Source organism: Myxocyprinus asiaticus, chromosome 36, assembly GCF_019703515.2.
Source record: "Myxocyprinus asiaticus isolate MX2 ecotype Aquarium Trade chromosome 36, UBuf_Myxa_2, whole genome shotgun sequence".
Classification (NCBI taxonomy): Eukaryota; Metazoa; Chordata; class Actinopteri; order Cypriniformes; family Catostomidae; genus Myxocyprinus; species Myxocyprinus asiaticus.
In genome coordinates, this window is record NC_059379.1 from 4,133,463 (window position 1) to 4,155,582 (window position 22,120).

Genomic DNA, 22,120 nt, shown 5'->3' on the forward strand with positions numbered 1-22,120 from the left:
TTTTTTTTATTTTATTTTATGGCTTTTTGGGGTTTAATAATCACATGTAGCAAACTGCTTATTCGGAGGTGAGAAACTACTATCAAAAACACACAGAAACGCCAAAATAACAGCTTGATTTAAATTGACGTGTAAAATTGGTAAACATAAATTTAAAAAAAGATCACGTTTAATGGAATTAAATAATGATAATTTATTAAAGCCATATCTCACATCTGTGATGTTCTGTTGTTCAGCACTTCACTTCACAAAAATATCTCCAGTGTTGTTTAGGATTGTGCTGTGAGGATTTTGTAGAAAAACGCTTCATTTGATTAAAAAAAAAAAAAGAAAAAGAAAAAAAAAGGTTGAAATATTTAAATATAAAAAATAATGATATTTTCATTTGATTAGACACCATTTTGACAATGACATTTAAATTAACTATCGAATACAGAATTTTGAAGAAAAAAAATAACCCTCCAAAAACCACAATTTGAATTACCTCTCGTGTGTTTTTGCTTAAATATTACAACCGTATATCCTAGAAATGTCCTGGAAAATTGTGCCATGAAAAGGATGTATGTTGCCATAGCAACAAAGTTGTAAAATTGGATATAACTTTACTTAGAAAAGGTTAGTAAGCGATTTTATCACACTAAAATCATGTTAAAACACATATTGTGTATGTCTTGTGGCTATATTTTTGAAAAATTGAGTATTTTAACTTTTACAGATTGACCTCATTCACTTCCATTGTAAGTGCCTCACTGTAACCCAGAATTTTTTTTTGTAATGAACATTATGCTACAAATGCTGTCGATTGAGCTTGACTTGTACTGAACCTGTATTTAAAGTATTATTCTTATTTTAACAAAAACACAAAACACAGAAATATGTCCATGGAGGTCTGGGAAGGTACAATGAAATGTGTTATTTTGTGCATGTTATATAACATTAGCCTCATTTTCTTTCTTTCTCATTATCTAGATGATCATTCCAGAGTGGTTCTAACACCAATCGATGTGGTCCCGGGTTCAGATTATATTAATGCATCATATATTGATGTGAGTGATTTGTTATTTGCATCAGTCTGAGAATGAAAGTTTAATCCATTGATTGTGTAATTAATATAATGAAACATATAATAATATGTGTTTATTTCTTTAGTCTGTGAATGTAAAACCTTGTGTATTGTTTTTGTCAATTTTCCACTGTGGTTTAAATTGTTTCTCAAGATAAATTTGTGTTAACATATTTTTATAATAATTTGATTGGATCAAATGTATAATCCAGTCAAATCTAATTGAATCAAACCAAACCAAATTTGGACTAAATTTCAGATTTTGATTTAAATTTGATTTGACATTTACAACCCTAGTCATTTGATGTCATTTTTTGACAAAACAACTGGGACAAAATTAAATGCATTGCTATGCATTTTTTAAATTCTTTATTCAAAATAAATAAATAATTATATATATATATATATATATATATATATATATATATATATATATATATATAATTATTAATTTTTACAAATATTTTTTTTTTCTTTTTAACATTTCAGTTTTACACATGATCACAACTTTACTCTTCTTTCTTTCCAGGGTTATAAAGATAATAATAAATTCATTGCAGCACAAGGTTAGTGCATCTAAATATAGGATTTTGTCTTACATGATATCAAGTGTTAGGTTTCAGTACCTGTAATCAGACAAAATTATTCTATGTATCCTCATGTGATCAAAACACCTTTCTGTTTCAGGTCCGAAGCAGGAAACGGTGGCAGATTTCTGGAGAATGATTTGGGAACAGAAGTCAGCCACTATAGTAATGCTTACGAATCTGAAGGAGAGAAAAGAGGTGTCGACAAACTTTCTTCTTTTTTAGATCATAAATTAGTGGATGTTCACATGGTTTGAAATGTCATGAAACTTAGATTCACACATTTATACATGTATAATAATTTTTATTAAGAAAGAACACTCTTTCTCTTTAGAATAAGTGTTATCAGTATTGGCCTGAGCAGGGATGCTGGACGTATGGTAGTGTGCGTGTTGCTGTAGAAGACTTCACTGTACTGGTGGACTACACGATACGCAAATTCTGTGTGCAATATGTAAGTCTGAATACACTGAAGTCCTGTCTTTACACATTGTCTTTTTAGATGTTATGCATGCTGTGTTCCTGGGACAAAATAATAATAATTATTATAATAATTGTATCTTTTCATGTGTCCAAAATCATTTCACAAAAAGAAGGGTCTCACTTTTTATTAGGTGCCTTTTACTACTATGTACTAACTTTAAAATACATACATTACAATGTATTTATTGTGTACCTACATGTTGTTCTGCAAATATCTTACAAGATTCACAGTTGCTGCTACTGAGGTTGAGGTACAGGTCAGTTTAGGAGTAGGGTTAGGGGTTAAGGTAAGGATTGGAGTAGGGTTAGGTTTAGGGTTAGGGGTAAGGTTATAGGAATATTCCGGGTTCAATAGAAGTTAAGCTCAGTCGACAGCATTTGTGCCGTAATATTGATTACCTCAAAAATTAATTCCAATGCATCCCTCCTTTTCTTAAAAAAAAAAAAAGAAAGAAAGAAAAAAATCAAAGTTACAGTGAGGCACTTACAATGGAAGTGAATGGGGGCCAAATTTTTGAGGGTTTTAAGGCAGAAATAAGAAGCTTATAATTTTATAAAAGCACTTACATTAATTCTTCTGTTAAAACTCATGTGTTATTTGAGCTGTAAAGTTGTTCAAATCATAGTTTTTACAGTCATTTTAGGGCTTTAGGATTTGAAGACATTACAAAGAAGTTGTAAAATTGGCTATAATTTTACACAAAAAAATTTTAGTAAGTGATTTTATCGCACTAAATTCATGTTAACACTCTTGTCTTGTGGCTATACTTTTGATACAGTGAGTATTTTAACATTTGTGGATTGGCCCCCATTCACTTCCATTGTAAGTGCCTCGATTTTTGCTTTTTTTTTTTTTTTTAAAGAAAAGGAGGGGCAAGTCAAAATTAATTTTGAATTAATCAACATTATGTCACAGATGCTGTCAATTGAGCTTAACTTGTCTTGAACCCGGAATATTCCTTTAACAGTTGTGCTATGTTCTAAGCAGTGTGTTTGTGTTTTCCGCTCATATACAGTTTGTTCAAGTTTTTACATGTGTATATATTTTCCTTCCTGTGTCATCTCACACTCGCCTCACTCTGTGTCCGCCGCAGCAAGCCAGTGATGGCTCAAAAAACCCCCGTCTTGTCACGCAGCTCCACTTCACCAGCTGGCCTGACTTTGGCGTCCCCTTCTCCCCCATTGGCATGCTCAAGTTCCTGAAGAAAGTGAAGCAGGTGAATCCCTCGTACGCCGGGCCCATCGTGGTGCACTGCAGGTAGGACGGCTTTCAGCCTAAATGAAATGACTGTTGTACTTTTAACAGAGACATATTTGACAGTATAATATAATTTCATCATTACACCTTCTCAGGAGCCCAGACATCTGGATCTAAAGTGCCAGACTTTTCACTTTCAGCAAAGAGCAACAATAACTCTCACATTACAATTGAAACTTTCAGAAAAAGGACAAATTTTACATAACTTCCATCTCATTATATTTGCAACCTCACTGACCCTTTGCGTGAGTCTGGGGATGTCTGTCACGCATGCATAATGTATATTATCAGACAATGACATACATTATTCAGAACGATTAGCATGTGATTTGAGTTAGGTGAACTGGGGTCTTTTCTTGCTGCTGATTGGTCAGATACATAATGTAAATTAATGTAGGTCAATGCCCGGGTTTCATAAGACACAATGCTCTGTCTGTTTTTCAAGTCATTAGTGTATGTGTCATAGTCTTGACCTTTTACCCTCTTCCTGTGTCCTAAACAACCAAATGCAGCATCAGCAATACTAAACACTTCAGTTCAATGAAAAGCCCCATTGACTGTGTTTTGGGAATGTATTGGGTTTGGATATTTGTCTTGTTGACCGCTGGTGCCCTCTAGTGCCAGCATTTACAAGTAAAAGCATTTGCAATAGAAATATTTTGACAGTTAAAGGGATAGTTCACCCAAAAATGAAAATTCTCTCTTATTTACTCACCCTCATGATATCCCAGGTGTGTATGACTTTCTGTCTTCTGCAGAACACATTTGAAGAAACATAGAAAAATATGTTAGCCCAGTAGGTCCTTAAAATGCAAGTGGATAGTGAGCCGACTTTTGAAGCTCCAAAAATCACAGACAGTCAGCATAAATGTCATCCATACGACTCCAGCGGTTCAATTAATGTCTTCTAAAGTGCAACAATCGCTTTTGGTGCAAAAAAGATCAATATTTACTTTTTAACTATGAACCATCACTCACTTGCATTTTAAGGACCTACTGAGCTGAGATATTTTTCTGTTTGACTTCAAATGTGTTCTGGTGAAGAAAGAAAGTCATACACACTTGGTATATCTTGGGTGAGTAAATAAGAGAGAATTTTCATTTTTGGGCGAATTATCCCTTTAAACAGTTAAAATTGTTTTGTGTGTAAAACGTTCTTCACTCGCAGAGTAAATTAGTTGAACCTGTTGATGTGCATTGATTTTACTAAAAACTTTGACAAAATCATCAAACTCACATTCTCGGATGGTCTAAACTTGTGTCAGACAGGATTTTCCTACTTCAATCTACAGCTAGATTAAAATGTGTTCATGCTCTTTTAATAGTTTTGTGTAATGAATGAACTATTAATGACTCTAAGGAAGCATGAAATAGTGTATGCATTTTATTTTACTTCCGTTATGAGATGCATTTCTGAGTCAAACAGGGTATTCAAGGAAAAAAACATGTAGGGCGAGACTTGATTTTATCGTTATTGTATTTTGATTAAAAATCACAAAGCCTTTTTTTTTTCTCTTTTGATTAATGTGCAACAATGAATCGTGAATAATATGGTCATGCATTTAGAAAAAAGGCTGAATTTTGATTCACTTTTTGTGTATCTAAAAAAAAGATTCTTCACTTACAATTGTGCATTTATTCAGATACAATTAGTTTATAAAAGCTAAAATACTTAATGAAAGCTGTTTTATGTTATGTTCATAATTTTGCACAAAAAAAAAATTGACAAACATAATTACACAAATATTAAGGGATCGTTTAAACTTATGTCAAACAGGACTTTCCCTCATAAACTGTATTTCAACCTATAGCACATTCTTGCTTTTTTTAATTTTTTTTTTTATCCCAATTTGGAATGCCCAATTCCCACTACTTAGTAGGTCCTCGTGGTGGCATGGATACTCACCTCAATCCAAGGACAAGTCTCAGTTGCCTCCACTTACGAGACAGTCAATCCATGCATCTTATCACGTGGCTCGCTGTGCATGACACCGCGGAGACTCACAGCATGTGGAGGCTCATGCTACTCTCTGCGATCCACGCACAACTTTCCACGCACCCCATTGAGAGCGAGAACCACTAATCGCAACCACGAGGATGTTACTCCATGTGACTCTACCCTCCCTAGCAACCAGGCCAATTTGGTTGCTTAGGAGACCTGGCTGGAGTCACTCAGCAGCCCTGGATTTGAACTCGCGACTCCAGGGGTGGTAGTCAGTCAATAGTTGCTGAGCTACCCAGGCCCCATTCTTGCTTTTTTAATCATCTATGTTCTGTTTAAAGCACTGTTTTTTTCTGTAAATACAGCATGTCTTGCAAAAAGCAATACACAATTAAAACTGGATTGAAATTAATATTTTTTCCAAGAATGAGTATTAAAAACAGTCATTGTTTGAAAATGAAATGGCGTACACAACCCATTTATCTTGATTTAATTAATCTGGAATTGATGGGAGGTGAAACATGGTCACTATATGGCAGGTGGTTGAAAAATTAAAAGACTTGGTCATGTCAGCAAAAAAAGACAAACTTTTTTTTTTTGCACAATAATGCCAGGAAATGTGCAATTTTGATTACATGTTAAATATGAGTCAAATTATGAAGTCTGTTTGTGCTGTCTCTCTACCAGTGCTGGGGTGGGCAGGACAGGAACTTTCATTGTCATCGATGCTATGATTGACATGATGTACACAGAACAGAAGGTGGACGTGTTCGGTTTCGTGTCACGGATACGAGAGCAAAGATCACAGCTCATTCAGACAGACGTGAGTAAAATGAAAAGCAATGTAAGCACACAACGACAAGGGGCTGTCAAGCTCTAAAAAGGACATATTGTAAGTCTTATAAAGCCATACGACAGCTTTGTGTGGAGAATAGACTGAAATGTAAGTCATTATTCACTGAATCTCTTTACTGTCTCTACATGGCTGATAAACAAGAGTGTTGCCTACCCTTGTGTCAGTTCCAAAATCTACCGATAGTCTTGTCAATGGGTTATTTTTGTGAATTTTGACAAAATATTGAGTGAAAAAATAAGTATTCATGTTGTTTCAGCATTTGCTATCATTACATTGCATTATGTATATTTGGGCATGTATTATATTATAATGGTCATCAGTCGCACTGCTCTTTAAATATTGATTTTGGAACCAGCCAATGAAAAGTCCATATCGGTTGATCTTTAGTCACGATCTGTCCTGTGCTGGAATGTGTCCTTACACAAAGCCATCTTACGACTGAAATAGTTATTTCACATCCAAAAAGCTTGATATTATACATATTTGAAGGTATCCTGAATATGAGATCATGGTTTGTATCCCTCTCAATATATGTGTATTGCAGTTGCAGTACTCATTTATCTATCAAGCTCTGCTGGAGTATTTCCTATACGGAGACACAGAGCTGGACGTGTCTTCTCTAGAGGGACACCTGGATAAACTGCACAACACCTGTGCTCCGCTGGACCGTGTGGGCCTGGAGGAGGAGTTTAAGGTGAGAGAGGAGATTTACTGACACTAATGGAACATAAATGCATTAACAACATGGATGCTTGTTCGTTATTTTACTGCATCATCACTGTCATTTTTAACGCTGGTTTTAATGCAGAAACTGACGAACATGCGCATCATGAAGGAAAACATGAGGATGGGCAACCTGCCGGCCAACATGAAGAAAAACAGAGTGCTTCAGATTATTCCATGTGAGTTTAACATGATTTGCATTCATTAACATGAAAGACTCTGGTTAAAACAGTCAGAGAAGAAATCATGGCTTGGTCAAAGGGGGGCATTTTTGTCCTGTCTGCTTACATTTTGCAAAATATTAATGGCTGTTTACATTAATATCGTGTGGGTAATAACATATTGAACTGAGCAGAGATTCCGTGGCACCCCAAACCAGTCGTGGCGGCACCCAATTTGGGAACCACTGCCCTGGATTTTCCTTGTGCCCCCTCTTCACTTATTTGTACTCTATTAAAGGGATATTTCACCCCCCCCAAAAAAATAAATAAATAAAAAAATAAAAATAAAAATTATGTCATCATTTACTCACTCTTATGTTGTTCCAAACCTGTATGACCATCTGTATATAATGACATTTTTGGGTGAACTAGCCCTTTAAGAGCACTGAATTGAGTTTCTGTCAAATATTTGCTGTTACAAGGAAGTTAATCAGAAATCTCTCCTCCTTTTCCTCTTCTGCTTGTGTCTACTTGTAATCGTGAGACATTTCGTTCAAAACACCAGGGGTTTTATGTTCAGTGTCTCACAGCAGGGACCAATAACATAATTTAGATTTTTCATTGTCTTTTTTTGTTCATTTTCAGATGACTTTAACAGAGTAATATTATCTATGAAAAGAGGTCAAGAGTTCACTGATTATATCAACGCATCTTTCATTGATGTAAGTATTTAATGACCCCCCACCTATTTGCACTAACTGCAAATAGCAACAAAAAGCATCTTCTTTGCGCACATCTTCTGCCAAAAAACATGGTTACTTCAATATTACTATAGTAAAACCATGGTTAAATTTACCCGGCTCAAACCTTATTTTAAACTCCCCGACCTTCACTGTGACCAAATCACTATGAGACCATTTTTATTTATTATTATAAGTAGTATTAAAGGAAATATTAAGAGTGGAGACAGGAAACAGGATGGGGAAAAGTGGGACAAAGGGGGGAATCGAACCTGGGTCCGTCCACACCATCTTTACACACTATACCATTGCAGCAACTCATTTTTAGTGTTTTCACCAGACTGTTTGAGTGCAAATAGCCCTGCTGCATTTATTAAGAAAATAGAAAGGATCAATAATGACTTTGAATGTGTGTGTGAGTTTACTTTGATGTACTTTGTGGTCAAAATTGTCTCCAGAAGTTCGCTAAATCTCACAAAACCTCCCTATGTTTGTTTGCGAATCATTTTACCTTATATCCATTTACCATTATAATTACCTTCACATACGTTTTATGGATTGTTTTCCAGGGGTACCGGCAGAAGGACTATTTTATCGCCACCCAGGGTCCTCTGTCACACACAGTGGATGACTTCTGGAGGATGGTGTGGGAATGGAAGTGTCACTCAATCGTCATGTTGACAGAACTGCAGGAGAGAGATCAGGTTCACAAATCCACATGTTCACACACTCCTGCACAACTTACTAGAACATATCCTATCATCTTTATAATTGGAAATGTACTGTATGTGTTGCAGGACAAGTGTTTTCAGTACTGGCCTTCTGAAGACTCGGTGACGTACGGGGAGTTCACCGTGGAAATTAAAGCAGACACATTGTGTGACACGTTCAGTCTCAGAGATCTAGTGCTCACATATGGCCCGGTGAGTTTGTGTGTTTGCATGCAGTATGATTGTATTGGTGCTGTTTCTACTAATAAAAGATCGAATAACCTACAGTAAATGGAAATTATTCTATTATACAGTAGATGTCAGAACATTTGAATATTTGAAGCATAAAAGGGATAGTTCACCCAAAAATGAAAATTCTCTCGTCATTTACTCACCATCATGCCATCACAGATGTGTATGACTTCTTTCTTCTGCTGAACAATAAACTACGATTGTAGTTCCGTTCAATTCAAGCGAATGGTGTCCAGAACTTTGAAGCTCAATAAAGCACATAAAGGCAGCATAAAAGTAATCCATACGACTCCAGTGGTTAAATCCATGTCTTCAGAAGCAAGATGATAGGTGTGGGTGAAAAACAAATCAATATTTTACTATAAATTCTCCTCCCTGCCCATTAGGTGGCGATATACATGAACAATTTAAATCGTCAAAATCAAAAGAAGAGTGTGAAAGTGAAAGTGGAGATTTGTTATAAGCAATGGCTTATATATTGATCTGTTTCTCACCCACACCTATCATGTCGCTTCTGAAGACATGGATTAAACCACTGGAGTTGTATGGATTATGCTGCCTTTATGTGCTTTTTGGAGCTTCAAAGTTCTTGACACTATTTACTTGCATTGTATGGACCTACAGAGCTGAGATATTCTTCAAAAAAATCTTAATTTGTGTTCTGCTGAAGAAAGAAAGTCATACACATCTGGGATGGTATGAGGGTGAGTAAATGAGAGAATTTTCATTTTTGGGTGAACTATCCCTTTAACATTATTGTGTGGACATTTACTCATTATCAGTGTTGGGTAAGTTACTCAAAAACATAATCCACTAAAAATGACTAATTTCTTCTTTACTGTAAAACAGTAATCAAATTACATTACTAAATACTTTACTTTTATAGTAAGTTACTCTGTAAAACACCTTTCACAGAACAGTTTGTTTTTCCGCTCAACAAATTCAAAATGTTTCTATATAACGCAAAAAGACGTACTGTACATAATTCATGTTTTGAATGCATTCTTCATTAATATTTTAGAAATATGTGTAACCCAAGTAATTGAAAGTCAGTAACTAATTACAAGAGTTTAAAACTACGTAAAACTACTTATTGACTAAAAAGGTAATTATATTACAGTAACTAATAACGTTGAAATTAGACTCCACCAACACTGCTCTTTCCTCAATTTTTCTAGTTTTCATCAAGCCGCATGTGTGTTTTTGTGTGTTAAATAGGATAAACAGACACGTTTGGTGCGGCACTTTCATTTCCACGGCTGGCCAGAGATCGGGATCCCGGCTGAAGGGAAAGGAATGATTGACATCATCGCATCAGTACAGAAACAACAGCAACAGTCGGGCAACCACCCCATAGTCGTGCACTGCAGGTAACTTACAAACACGCAAGCTCAAACTGTGTTACGTTTCTGTTTTGTAATACATTTTGGTATTGTGCTCAACCAGTGACTTTTTTTTGTTATTTCTTTGTGTGTGTGTGTGTGTGTGTGTGTGTGTGTGTGTGTGTGTGTGTGTGTGTTGTGCAGTGCGGGAGCAGGTCGGACCGGTACGTTTATCGCTCTCAGTAATATCCTGGAGCGAGTGAAAGCCGAGGGTTTGCTGGACGTGTTTCAGACGGTGAAAAGTTTACGAATGCAGCGGCCACACATGGTGCAGACAGTGGTCAGTTTACTCAACCTTCTTTATTACAAATATTAATTATCCATTTCCATACAGAATGAATCAAGATGTCCTTTAAAAACATTTACCATAGTAATCATAGTTTCTGCCAGAATACGTTACTATAGTTATTGTACTTGTTATACAGTTAACAAGGTTAAAACTGCGATACTGTAACAAGGCACCACTGTCATTTTGCAAGAAATTAAACCAAATCACAGAAATAGTCTGAAAACAACTGATTGAAGGTGTTTCAATGTATTAATTTGAATATGCTTTAATAAAAATAGTACAAAGTAATTGATGATTAATGAGATTTTTATGATTAATATGTATATGATGATCAGTTTATACAAAATAATTATTTATAATGATTTTACAGCAACAATAATATTTCTTTCTTTCTTTCTGCAGGAACAGTACGACTTCTGCTACAGAGTGGTACAGGACTTTGTCGACATTTTCTCAGACTATGCCAATTTTAAATGATCTAATCTGCCTTAAATGTTTGAGTTGTTGGATGCTTTTTTACACGCCGGTCGATCGGGATTTTACACCGCGACTGGAAGATAATTACGCTCTATTTTGCTATGCACTTCTCCTCAGTGTTACTAAAAGACCATATCTATCTGTAATATACTGTACTAAGGCTACTAAAGTTTTTTTTTTAAAAACTGTAAATTGTTCTGCCTCCTTTATTGCATATTTTAATGGGTTGTTTTGTTTTGGTCTTAAATTGTCTCTCTTATGATGGATCATTCCAATTTCTGTTATTACTGTAAAATAGTGTTTGTCTTTGTTTGTCCAACTAATTATTATTATTTTTTTTTAATAAGTGACTCATGTAGAGTTTGAAAAGCTGTAGGTGTTATGTATTTATGCACTGTTGCAGACAGGACATCCTGCGAGATAAAGTGTTTACGTGAATGTTTTGTGTGATTGTATTTATTCAGAGTTACTGTCTTACATTTTATGAGATATCATTGTGTCAAAAAGCTGTTTTTGTTCCTTTCTATAACATTGTGCCCGTCAGCCATTACAAATGTGAACATTTTTGACTTTTTTTTTTCATTTTTGAAAGCAGCAAATATACTCCTCAAATGAAAAGACTAAATGAGATTATTTTAATTTTACATGATATGGCTAATGCATTGTTAGTAAGAAAGGCACAAGCACATTTACATGTAACATCAGCAAGAATTTACATTGGAGGTGATCCTGCACATTACAGAAAGAAGAACAACTGTATGAGTGTCATGACCTTTGACCTTAAACGTCCAGCCTCTGTTTCCCTGAGAAATCAGCACAGGTTTTGAAAGCACATATCACTGATTGTTGCCTTGCACAAGGCCAAGGATTTACAAATAAATGAACAAATGCATTATGAGATCACATATTTGTTATGTCTTATTTCAGGTTTGCTTTAATGGGAAATTAAAGGTTTAGTCTGCTTTAAAATTGGCTAAAAAATAATAATAAAAATAATAGTTTGAAAATTTTTGTATTACTAACGAAGGCTTGGATGCATCATTTGGTTTGAACCAGCAATGGCAGATTCTGATCTGTGGCGTAAGAAAGTAGTTCCATGCGCAAATGCGTTTTTTTTTGTGACCGTACTCCGTTTTTCCTATTTTTATATATATATATATATATATATATATTTTTTTTTTTATTTATTTACTTGTTCGTTTAACTATTGTATATAAACAATATCACACTCCCAATTATGTTATATGGCCCTAATTCAGCACTACAAGTGCCGTAGGTAATCACAGCAGTGCTGATTTAAGGCCATATAGCACGATTGCAAGTTTTAAGTAAATAAAACAATTAGAAAATCTGAGTACGGTCATAAAAAATGCATCTGTGCATGGAATTACTTTCATACATGACGGATCAGAATCTGCCGTTGCTGGTTCAAGCCAAATGATGCATCCAAGCCTCTCAAAAATGTCACTTCAGAACTACTAGTATCATAGCTTGTGCTGTTTCTAACGTGTTATTGGAGAAACAAGGATGTGTGTGTGTGTGTGTGAGAGAGAGAGAGAGAGAGAGCGGTGCGATCACCTGTTGATGATGCTGTAGTCTGTTAGTCAGCTTTCTGAAGATAATGTAATTTTGGTGAAATTCATCCTATTTTCTCTGTTGAATAATAGCCGTCCAAGCGGGGGTATTCCTCCCTATTTTACGGTAGCTGGTGCGCAAGTGTCATTCACTATAAAAACCGCAATCTCCTCCGCCATTTTGAACAGTATGTCCTCTTCAGTAACAGGTAAGCGCCTTGACTTTGAGTAATTAATCAGTCAGATGTGTCTCTCAGCTGTGATGAGCCTTAATGCTGAAGTTGTTAGTTTAAAGCTGTTGAAAGCTATTTCCCAGCTTAAGTAATGTAGTATTAATCTAAGCGATGAATGAAAACACTGACTGACACTGACTCAATGCAGGTCACCGCAACTGGCTCATTTACACACAAAAATTGTCATTTGCCTCCACCTGCTGGCTAAAATATGCAATGTCAAATATTACATGTAAAGAGACAGATAGTGCTTAACACATCTGCATTGCTCTTACACTTTTATTTAGAATGGCAGGAACACAAGCGGAGTGATACACACAGTGAAGCGTCCAAATCTTATGTTAAAACACACACACACACACATATATATATATATACAAAGGGATAGTTCACCAAAAAATTTAAATTCTCTCATTTACTCACCCTCATTCCATCCCAGATGTGTATGACTTTCTTTCTTCTGCAGAACACAAATGAAGATTTTAGAAGAATGTTTCAGCTATGTCAGTCCATACAATGCAAGTGAATTGTGACCAAAACTTTGAAGCTCCAAAAATCACATAAAGGCAGTATAAAAGTAATCCATAAGACTCCAGTGGTTTAATCCATGTCTTCAGGGTGAGAAACAAATACATATTTAAGTCCTTTTTTTACTTTAAATCTCCACTTTCATTTTCACATTCTTTTGTTTTTGGCTATTCTAATTCTTCATGCATATCACCACCTACTGGGTAGGGAGGAGAATTTATAGTTAAAATGTGCTTAAATATAGATCTGTTTCTCAGCTACACCTACAGTATGATATTGCTTCTGAAGACATGGATTAAACCACTGGAGTCGTATTTATTACATTTATGCTGCCTTTGTGTACTTTTTGGACCTTCACCTTTGGACCTTGCCACCATTCGCTTGCACTGAAAGGAACTGCAGAATAAAGAAAGTCATACACTTCTATATATATATATATATATATATATATATATATATATATATATATATATATATATATACAGGTGCATCTCAATAAATCAGAATGTCGTGGAAAAGTTCATTTATTTCAGTAATTCAACTCAAATTGTGAAACTCGTGTATTAAATAAATTCAATGCACACAGACTGAAGTAGTTTAAGTCTTTGGTTCTTTTAATTGTGATGATTTTGGCTCACATTTAACAAAAACCCACCAATTCACTATCTCAACAAATTAGAATATGGTGACATGCCAATCAGCTAATCAACTCAAAACACCTGCAAAGGTTTCCTGAGCCTTCAAAATGGTCTCTCAGTTTGGTTCACTAGGCTACACAATCATGGGGAAGACTGCTGATCTGACAGTTGTCCAGAAGACAATCATTGACACCCTTCACAAGGAGGGTAAGCCACAAACATTCATTGCCAAAGAAGCTGGCTGTTCACAGAGTGCTGTATCCAAGCATGTTAACAGAAAGTTGAGTGGAAGGAAAAAGTGTGGAAGAAAAAGATGCACAACCAACCAAGAGAACCGCAGCCTTACGATTGTCAAGCAAAATCGATTCAAGAATTTGGGTGAACTTCACAAGGAATGGACTGAGGCTGGGGTCAAGGCATCAGGAGCCACCACACACAGACGTGTCAAGGAATTTGGCTACAGTTGTTGTATTCCTCTTGTTAAGCCACTCCTGAACCACAGACAACGTCAGAGGCGTCTTACCTGGGCTAAGGAGAAGAAGAACTGGACTGTTGCCCAGTGGTCCAAAGTCCTCTTTTCAGATGAGAGCAAGTTTTGTATTTCATTTGGAAACCAAGGTCCTAGAGTCTGGAGGAAGGGTGGAGAAGCTCATAGCCCAAGTTGCTTGAAGTCCAGTGTTAAGTTTCCACAGTCTGTGATGATTTGGGGTGCAATGTCATCTGCTGGTGTTGGTCCATTGTGTTTTTTGAAAACCAAAGTCACTGCACCCGTTTACCAAGAAATTTTGGAGCACTTCATGCTTCCTTCTGCTGACCAGCTTTTTAAAGATGCTGATTTCATTTTCCAGCAGGATTTGGCACCTGCCCACACTGCCAAAAGCACCAAAAGTTGGTTAAATGACCATGGTGTTGGTGTGCTTGACTGGCCAGCAAACTCACCAGACCTGAACCCCATAGAGAATAGCAGTGCCACAAACTGATCACCTCCATGCCACGCTGAATTGAGGCAGTAATTAAAGCAAAAAGTAGCCCCTACCAAGTATTGAGTACATATACAGTAAATGAACATACTTTCCAGAAGGCCAACAATTCACTAAAAATGTTTTTCTTATTGGTCTTATGATGTATTCTAATATGTTGAGATAGTGAATTGGTGGGTTTTTGTTAAATGTGAGCCAAAATCATCACAATTAAAAGAACCAAAGACTTAAACTACTTCAGTCTGTGTGCACTGAATTTATTTAATACACGAGTTTCACAATTTGAGTTGAATTACTGAAATAAATGAACTTTTCCACGACATTCTAATTTATTGAGATGCACCTGTGTGTGTGTGTGTGTATGGACAAAAAATATACATATGTAATTATAGCATTTGACGTGAAAAATTACACAAGCAAAAACTTGCGCTTTGACAAAGACCTTAATACCATGATGTGTTTTTGTGCTTCATCCAGTAGATGTCGCCGTTTAGCTGTTATGTTTATGAATCTACTCGAGGCTGAGGCCTATACAGTCTTTGAAGAAATGGCGCCCTCTCTGAGAAAAACGTTATACAGTCATTGTTACGACGTTTTCTTCTTGAACATACCCCTTGTACAACCTGCTTACAATCACATTCTGTCCATCCCATCCTGAAACATTTCTGTTAAGTTCACAGAATGGCTTGCTGTTTGTTTTGATTGGTTTGAAGAGTATGTACGTGTGTTGGTTTGATTTATTCTCCTATTATGTTCTGTCTGGGCTCTTGTCTGTCTTTGGAAGGTAACATCATAAACGTACAGTTTAGAGCTTGTTATTTAAATCTAAAACTTGCTGTTATAACAAAGACCCTGGCATTTAGAATCACTCATAAGCACTTGTGCCTCTCCAGGGGCAGATACTCGCTCCTTCCAATCCAACTTCAGCTCTCACTTTTCTCAGCGTGGCTTTTTCCAAAGTGCTTTAAGAAATTTTAATTTCGTACAGAAGAATAAGAAACTGTAGGAGGTTAGCATGAAAATGTGGATTCGTTTCTTCCAAAGCCCAGCTGAGAAAATGTGCCCTAATCGAGCTGGGCATTAGGGGCTGAGCTCTGCCAACACGCCTCACGTATGGGACTGCAGTTCAGAGTTTGTGTGTTCAAATGCAGTTAAAAATAAATGAAGCCGTCTCTTAAGATGAAAGGGGATTTAATTTGCTATCAGAGCCAGGTAGTCAACAAAGTGAACAAAATGAATTATAAGGATTCATTGTTTGTGTGTGATTGTGCATACTGCACTGTGAATGGGTGTTTGTCACGAAACATGTCCATGGACGTGTGCATCAACATCAAGACTGGAGGTTAAAATATATATGAATGTATAAGGGAAATGTTTAGGTTTGTTAATGTGTAGGTCCCCTAAGATGGTTACCATTTCTCTTAAGTTTTCAGCATTTTAATCTTTTATTTTATTTATTTATTTATTTATTTTTTTTTGCCTTCACCAGTTCTTTTTAAATAGCCCAGTGGTGTGAGAAAATCATTTTTAAAAGTACAAATATACCATGTAGTCAGGGTTGGGGAGTATTGGGATACATGTAACAGGATTACGTATTTAAAATACAAAATATAAGTAACTGTATTCCACTACAGTTACAATTGAAATCATTGGTAATTAGAATACAGTTACATTCAAAAAGTATTTTGATTACTGAAGAGATTACTTTGCATTTTATTGTCATTTGTTTCATTTAATATTTCGTCCTTTCAGATGGAAAACATTTATACATATAAATGATGTGATCCAAAGTGCATTTGAACAGCGGTGAAACACTTTCTTATGATGTGTTACATTCATACAAGCAGACAGAGAAGTAAGTTTGAAGTAAGTTTGGAGCAGAAGAAATAGAAATAAACCTTGTGTAAATTGTTAGCTTTACGCTAAGCTAAAATGCTATTTCTAGCTGCTTTATTTGCACGTTACCAGGCACAATCATATTAAATAATCAAGAAAATTCATGTTGGATCATCATTTCTTTTTTCTAGTAAGACCTTTGATATTAGGGCAAAAATCTTATTCTTGATAATAAGTTTTGTATTATTTTCCTGTAAAAATATCTAAAAATCCTTAAAATAAGATCAATTTGATTAATCTTGTGTTAGAAACAACACTGCATAAGATATTTAAGTTTTTCAGAGAATGTATTTTTAACGTGTATTTTGTCTTACTGTACTGGCAGAGTTTTTATAGTCAAAACAAGTGAAAAAAATCTACCAGTACTGAAGAAGTAATCCAAAGTATTTAGATTACATTACTGACCTTGAGTAATCTAACGGAATATGTTACAAATTACATTTAACAGCATGTATTCTGTAATTTGTAGTGGAATACATTTAAAAAAATTTAACCCTCCCAACCCTGCATGTAGTCTACCAACAGTCCCGTATTAGCGCAGACGCCCTGTATTTTAGCCGAAATGTAGACGTCCTATTGTCCCGTACAGTAGTGGATTTAGGCATGGGCGGCATCTTGCGGTGGTGGGGGGCGGTGTGTGTGTGTGTGGGGGGGGGGGGGATGGCACGAGGCACCCACACAGACCTCCCCCCCCACGGGCAACAACTTTGGGGGTGTGTTGAAGTGGTTTCGCCCAGGGCGCCATACAAGCTAGAACCGCTACTGGTCCCGTATTTTAGAGCCGAAGCCAAATTGTCATTTTTATTTGTAGAGCGCTTTTCACAACACACATCGTTTCAAAGCAGCTTTACAGAAAATCATGCATTAACAAAAAATTAAACTGTAATATCTATTAAATTATCTATTAATTGTAAATTGTGTATAAAAATTAAATAATTAAATAATTAAATAATAATTGTATTTAGAACCCATGTGAGCAAGCTGAAGGCGACTGTGGCAAGGAACACAAAACTTAATGGTTAATGGAGAAAAATAACCTTGGGAGAAACCATGCTCACAGTGGGGGCCAGTTCCCCTCTGGCTAACCAGCATGAATATAATGCCAATATTAGTTATTTATGTGCAGTGCATGTCATGATTTAAGATTAGTAATCTAAGTAAGTGTTAAGGGTCAGTGTTTAATGAACTGAAAGATTAATGACTAATGTCTTTGAAGTCCAGCCTGGATTAACTGCAGAAGTTCACATAGATGCATTTTTATTTTGTTAGTTGGCTGATGAAGGCTTTTGTTGGCAATTAACCGATAGTCTATGTATTCCATTTTAAGAGTGTAGTCCATCAATAGACAAAGGTGATGCAGGCAGAGATCAATGAGGTGCATCGCAGTTCAACCGGCAGGTCATTTCGGTGAGGTTTGGTGGGGTCCATCCTAAATCCAAGGTTCAGGCAGTGGCATATGAAGTATCTGATGTTTTACAGTTGGAGTTGGCATCAGTTCATCCTCTGAAGTCCATCGTAAAAAACTGAAGTGATGTCTGGGTAGCACCAGCTGCATTTAGTCATCATCACTCAGAGACACATAGCAGTGGAGTCCGACACCAAGCAGGAATGGAGCTGGATCTGGCCGGCTCTGGTAACCTCGGGATATGAATAATATTAGAATAATGAATAGAATAATATTAGCGTAGATGCCATTCAATTTTACGCAGAGTTATAGAGCATGATAGATGTTTCTGGTTCTGGCAGACCTAACTAAAGCAGCCTAATTGTGAGTTGAAGGACAAATTAGGTGTATGCCTGGTCTTAGGTGTAAATTAGGTGTATGAGTCTTTAGTTTAGACTTAAACTTAAACTTTCGAAAAGCTGCCCAGATTTTGAAAATATGGGCTTTTGCACAGCCCTATCACAGGTGTTTGTGCATATGTTTGGTTATGCACGCTTGCTCTTGGTTCTCTTTTCTTCCTCTCTCTCTGAAATTCTCGCTCTAATGTGCTCCTCAGAAGTGCGACTGGTTGTGTAGGTCGTCAGAAGTCGGAACGGCTCCCCCGATGCCAGACCTTGCTTCATTAAAGCGCTTCTGTAATTGCTCGACTCCAACACAAAACGTCTTGTATCTGTACATTTGCAAATTTCATTTAACCTTTCCCTCTCCTTCCATACCCACGGTGGATAATCACTTTGTTTACCACAAATTAAACTCGGCCTGATTGTTTACCAGCCGCAAAGTCCCACCGCATTTCTAGAAGTCTTGTTTATTTATTTCAATAATCGCAGAGCAGGGAGTCATGTATATGCCGCGCTCATCTACATGAAAATTGTACAATTAACTTTTGATTAACCAGCATGTTCATTTCTTTTGCGCAGTTTCTCCCCACGCTCTGCCGTGTAATGGCTAGTCTGAATTTTAATAAACGCCTTTAAATTGGGAACGGCCTTTCTTTTGACTCAAATGAATGCGAGCGAGCCAGTGCAGCGTTGAATAAATGCTCACTAGAACAATAGCTCAGGCTGCCAGTTTGTGGTGTCATCTTTAAGTATGCAGGGATGAAAGCTGCTCGATTTGTCCATCAAAACAAATAAGAAAAGGCACCACTAATTCAGATGGCACAAAGTCAAGTGCCTTTGAGTGCCCATGCCACACACTCCCCCTCGTACACATCGCTAACGGGTGTGTGTATGCTACTCAGGGAGGTAGGGTCGTCGCTGAAATTCTCCATCACGTAGTGCACTTATCTCAAGTCTTGAGCACAATTAGAGGGAACAATAAGTACAGAATGACTTTTTGTTGTGCACTGGCTGCCTGTTACAGTGGCATACAGCGATAACGCCGTCGGGAGACCACCGGAATGTCTCCCCAGGCTTTGGCCGCAGCTGCAGACCCTCGATTTCTCTCTCGCAGGCCTCCAGTGCACCACGCACAGAAAGGTTGCACTTTTATCCTGCTGAATGAACGGCATCTTGACACATTTCTTCTGGGAGAAGATAAATCCCTTTGAGGAGACGAACAATGAGAGTTGATTTGGAAGACTTTTGTAAACAGGGTGGTAAACAACTGATGCAAAATCACATCTTTTTATCAGGCTCCTCAAGAAAATCTAAAGGTCACAGATTACAAACAACACTACAGTTAACAGTTTGCTATTCAGCTTCTTAATGGACTTTCAAATTTGAGTCAAATTACTGTTCTTTGATTTAATGTCTAGTTGCAAATGTCAAAAATAATTATGATGAATGGCTGTGCATTTTTTCTTGCCTAGTCTTCCTCATTATATTGCTTGTTTAATTCAGCAAGTGGCGTCCGGTTATCACCTCGCAAATACAAGCAGTTATTTTGCATTTTCAGTCTAATTTTGAGTAAAATAATCCCAGCTGATATTATTTCAGGTTATTCATCATGTTGGAAAAAGAAGGTCACATGCAGTGCATTGTATTATTCAGATAATTTGCATACTGTGACATACAGTAAACATACCATAGTATATACTGCAAAAATAGTAGGATGTTATTCAAAATTTAGCCTGTTTTTTTTTTGGGGGGTTTTTTTTTTTGTTTTTTTTCTTTTTTGTTACCAGAAACTGTTTTGTAAAGAATAAGTGTTAAAACATATATCTTTGCACTCCAAAGATATGTGCAATCACATGCAAAAGAGTGATATCATGCAGCTGAATTAGGACTAAAACGATTATTCGATAATATTTTTGTCATCGAATAGTCGTTTTATCTAACGGGATGCAAAATGAGATCATTTTCAGCTCCACTAATGACGCATTTTAACTAGAGTAGCAGGACAGCCTGAATAATCGTTTAGTTGTTCGAATAATCGTTATATTTGAAATAATCATTAGTTGCAGCCCTATTTCCGAATTGCATATTTACACTGATGGATTTAATCTGAATACAAAGTAATTAGTTACTCTAATCTAATAACTTTTTTTGTAAAAAAGTAATGTTACACATTACATTTTAAATTCCTCCAATCAGATTACATATAAACATTGTTTTGTATTTATTGAGAAAAACAAAACAAAAAAAAACACCAGTGAAATGTTTTTTGGAAAGTAACTTAAAAGTAAAGTCATTTGAAATGTGATTACTTATTCGATGAAGTATTCCGTAAAGGAATCTCCTTACAAATATAAAGAAGTAATTTGAAGTGGATTACTTTTTTGAGTAACTTACCCAACACTGCTTACTATTCATACTATTTCTGCAGTATATAGTATGTATATGATGCAGTTTCCAAAATTCAATATGCATATTTTCTAAATGCAATATTTTCCAAAATAGCAGGATGTGAGCATACTGCACAGAATACTGCATCCCACAAATGTTTTTTTTTTTTTTTCAAATTTAAATTACAAATGTAAAATAGCTGTGTGTATTTCCAATTTGATAACTGTGCCCACTATCATGTGATGAGGTCATGTGACAACAATCAGTTGAAACTAGGGATGTGCATGGATAGTCAACATTCAGTTAACAGTTCGAAGCGCCACTATTCGAATATCAAAATCACTATTTGGTTATTCTACACGTGCAATACGGATCTGCAACGAGCTCGACGAGTTCCAACAAATGGTCATGTTTTCCGGCCGGGTTTTGGTCAGTTTTTCCAAGTATAGGGCGAGTTAGGGGCTGTTCAAACATGCTTTTGTGTTCATCCATTGATAAACAGTAATACTGTGTTTTTTCCTTTTGCTCTGGTGTGCATATTGAGTACAATAATTAGACAAGTTCAGTTCAATTTGATTTTAAACCATTTAAAAATGAAAGCACCCCAAAGAGGCTATTTAACCGCAGCAGTGTGATATCATGCACATGATAATATTTGCGTTGCCTTACGGATATGTTCAGGTAGTGACAGTTTGATTATTTTAGTTTTGCACTTTAATACGCGATGTTATCATTTGAAGATGTATGTATTGTGCTATTTAGACTCATAGCTCACTGTGCACTTTATTTGCTGCTGTTTTGAGTAGTGTTTGAGGAAATTCCATTATAATAAACATTCTTTATTCCCGCGTCCCGACTCCGTTCATGAGACCTCAAGGTTAACTGAATGTTAAAAATGGTAACCGTGCACATCCCTAGTTGAAACCTTTTAAATATTTAGAGTGTCATAATGCGTAATGTACATACTATGCATTTTTCAATAAGTTGTAAGCTAGTATTCCAATTCCGAAGACAGTTTTGTTAATTACAATGGCAGCGATCTAGTTGTGTCATGCCGCGCCGTTAGCTCTTAGTGTAGACTCCTTTCAAACGGCTTTGTGTGTGTCTCTAACACACCAGCTTTTGTACAGCTTCATGCAGTGTTTTCATTCGAGAGGAAAAGAAGCAAATAAATA

The 22,120-nt window shown here is 36.2% G+C and overlaps 1 protein-coding gene across 2 annotated transcripts in view; it reads left to right on the plus strand.

Moving 5' to 3' along the window:
- LOC127427341 (receptor-type tyrosine-protein phosphatase epsilon-like) overlaps positions 1–11,826 on the plus strand; it is a 101,816-nt gene extending 89,990 nt beyond the window's left edge. For both annotated transcript variants that reach the window (XM_051674899.1, XM_051674902.1), the window contains 14 exons: positions 970–1,046; positions 1,593–1,629; positions 1,751–1,848; positions 1,985–2,104; positions 3,228–3,391; positions 6,021–6,156; positions 6,734–6,883; positions 6,998–7,091; positions 7,719–7,795; positions 8,383–8,517; positions 8,611–8,736; positions 9,994–10,145; positions 10,302–10,437; positions 10,849–11,826. In XM_051674899.1, coding sequence (XP_051530859.1) covers positions 970–1,046; positions 1,593–1,629; positions 1,751–1,848; positions 1,985–2,104; positions 3,228–3,391; positions 6,021–6,156; positions 6,734–6,883; positions 6,998–7,091; positions 7,719–7,795; positions 8,383–8,517; positions 8,611–8,736; positions 9,994–10,145; positions 10,302–10,437; positions 10,849–10,923 — 1,577 coding nt within the window. In that variant the 3' untranslated portion in view covers positions 10,924–11,826. The remainder of the gene's footprint in view (positions 1–969; positions 1,047–1,592; positions 1,630–1,750; positions 1,849–1,984; positions 2,105–3,227; positions 3,392–6,020; positions 6,157–6,733; positions 6,884–6,997; positions 7,092–7,718; positions 7,796–8,382; positions 8,518–8,610; positions 8,737–9,993; positions 10,146–10,301; positions 10,438–10,848) is intronic.
- The last annotated feature ends 10,294 nt before the right edge of the window (positions 11,827–22,120 follow it).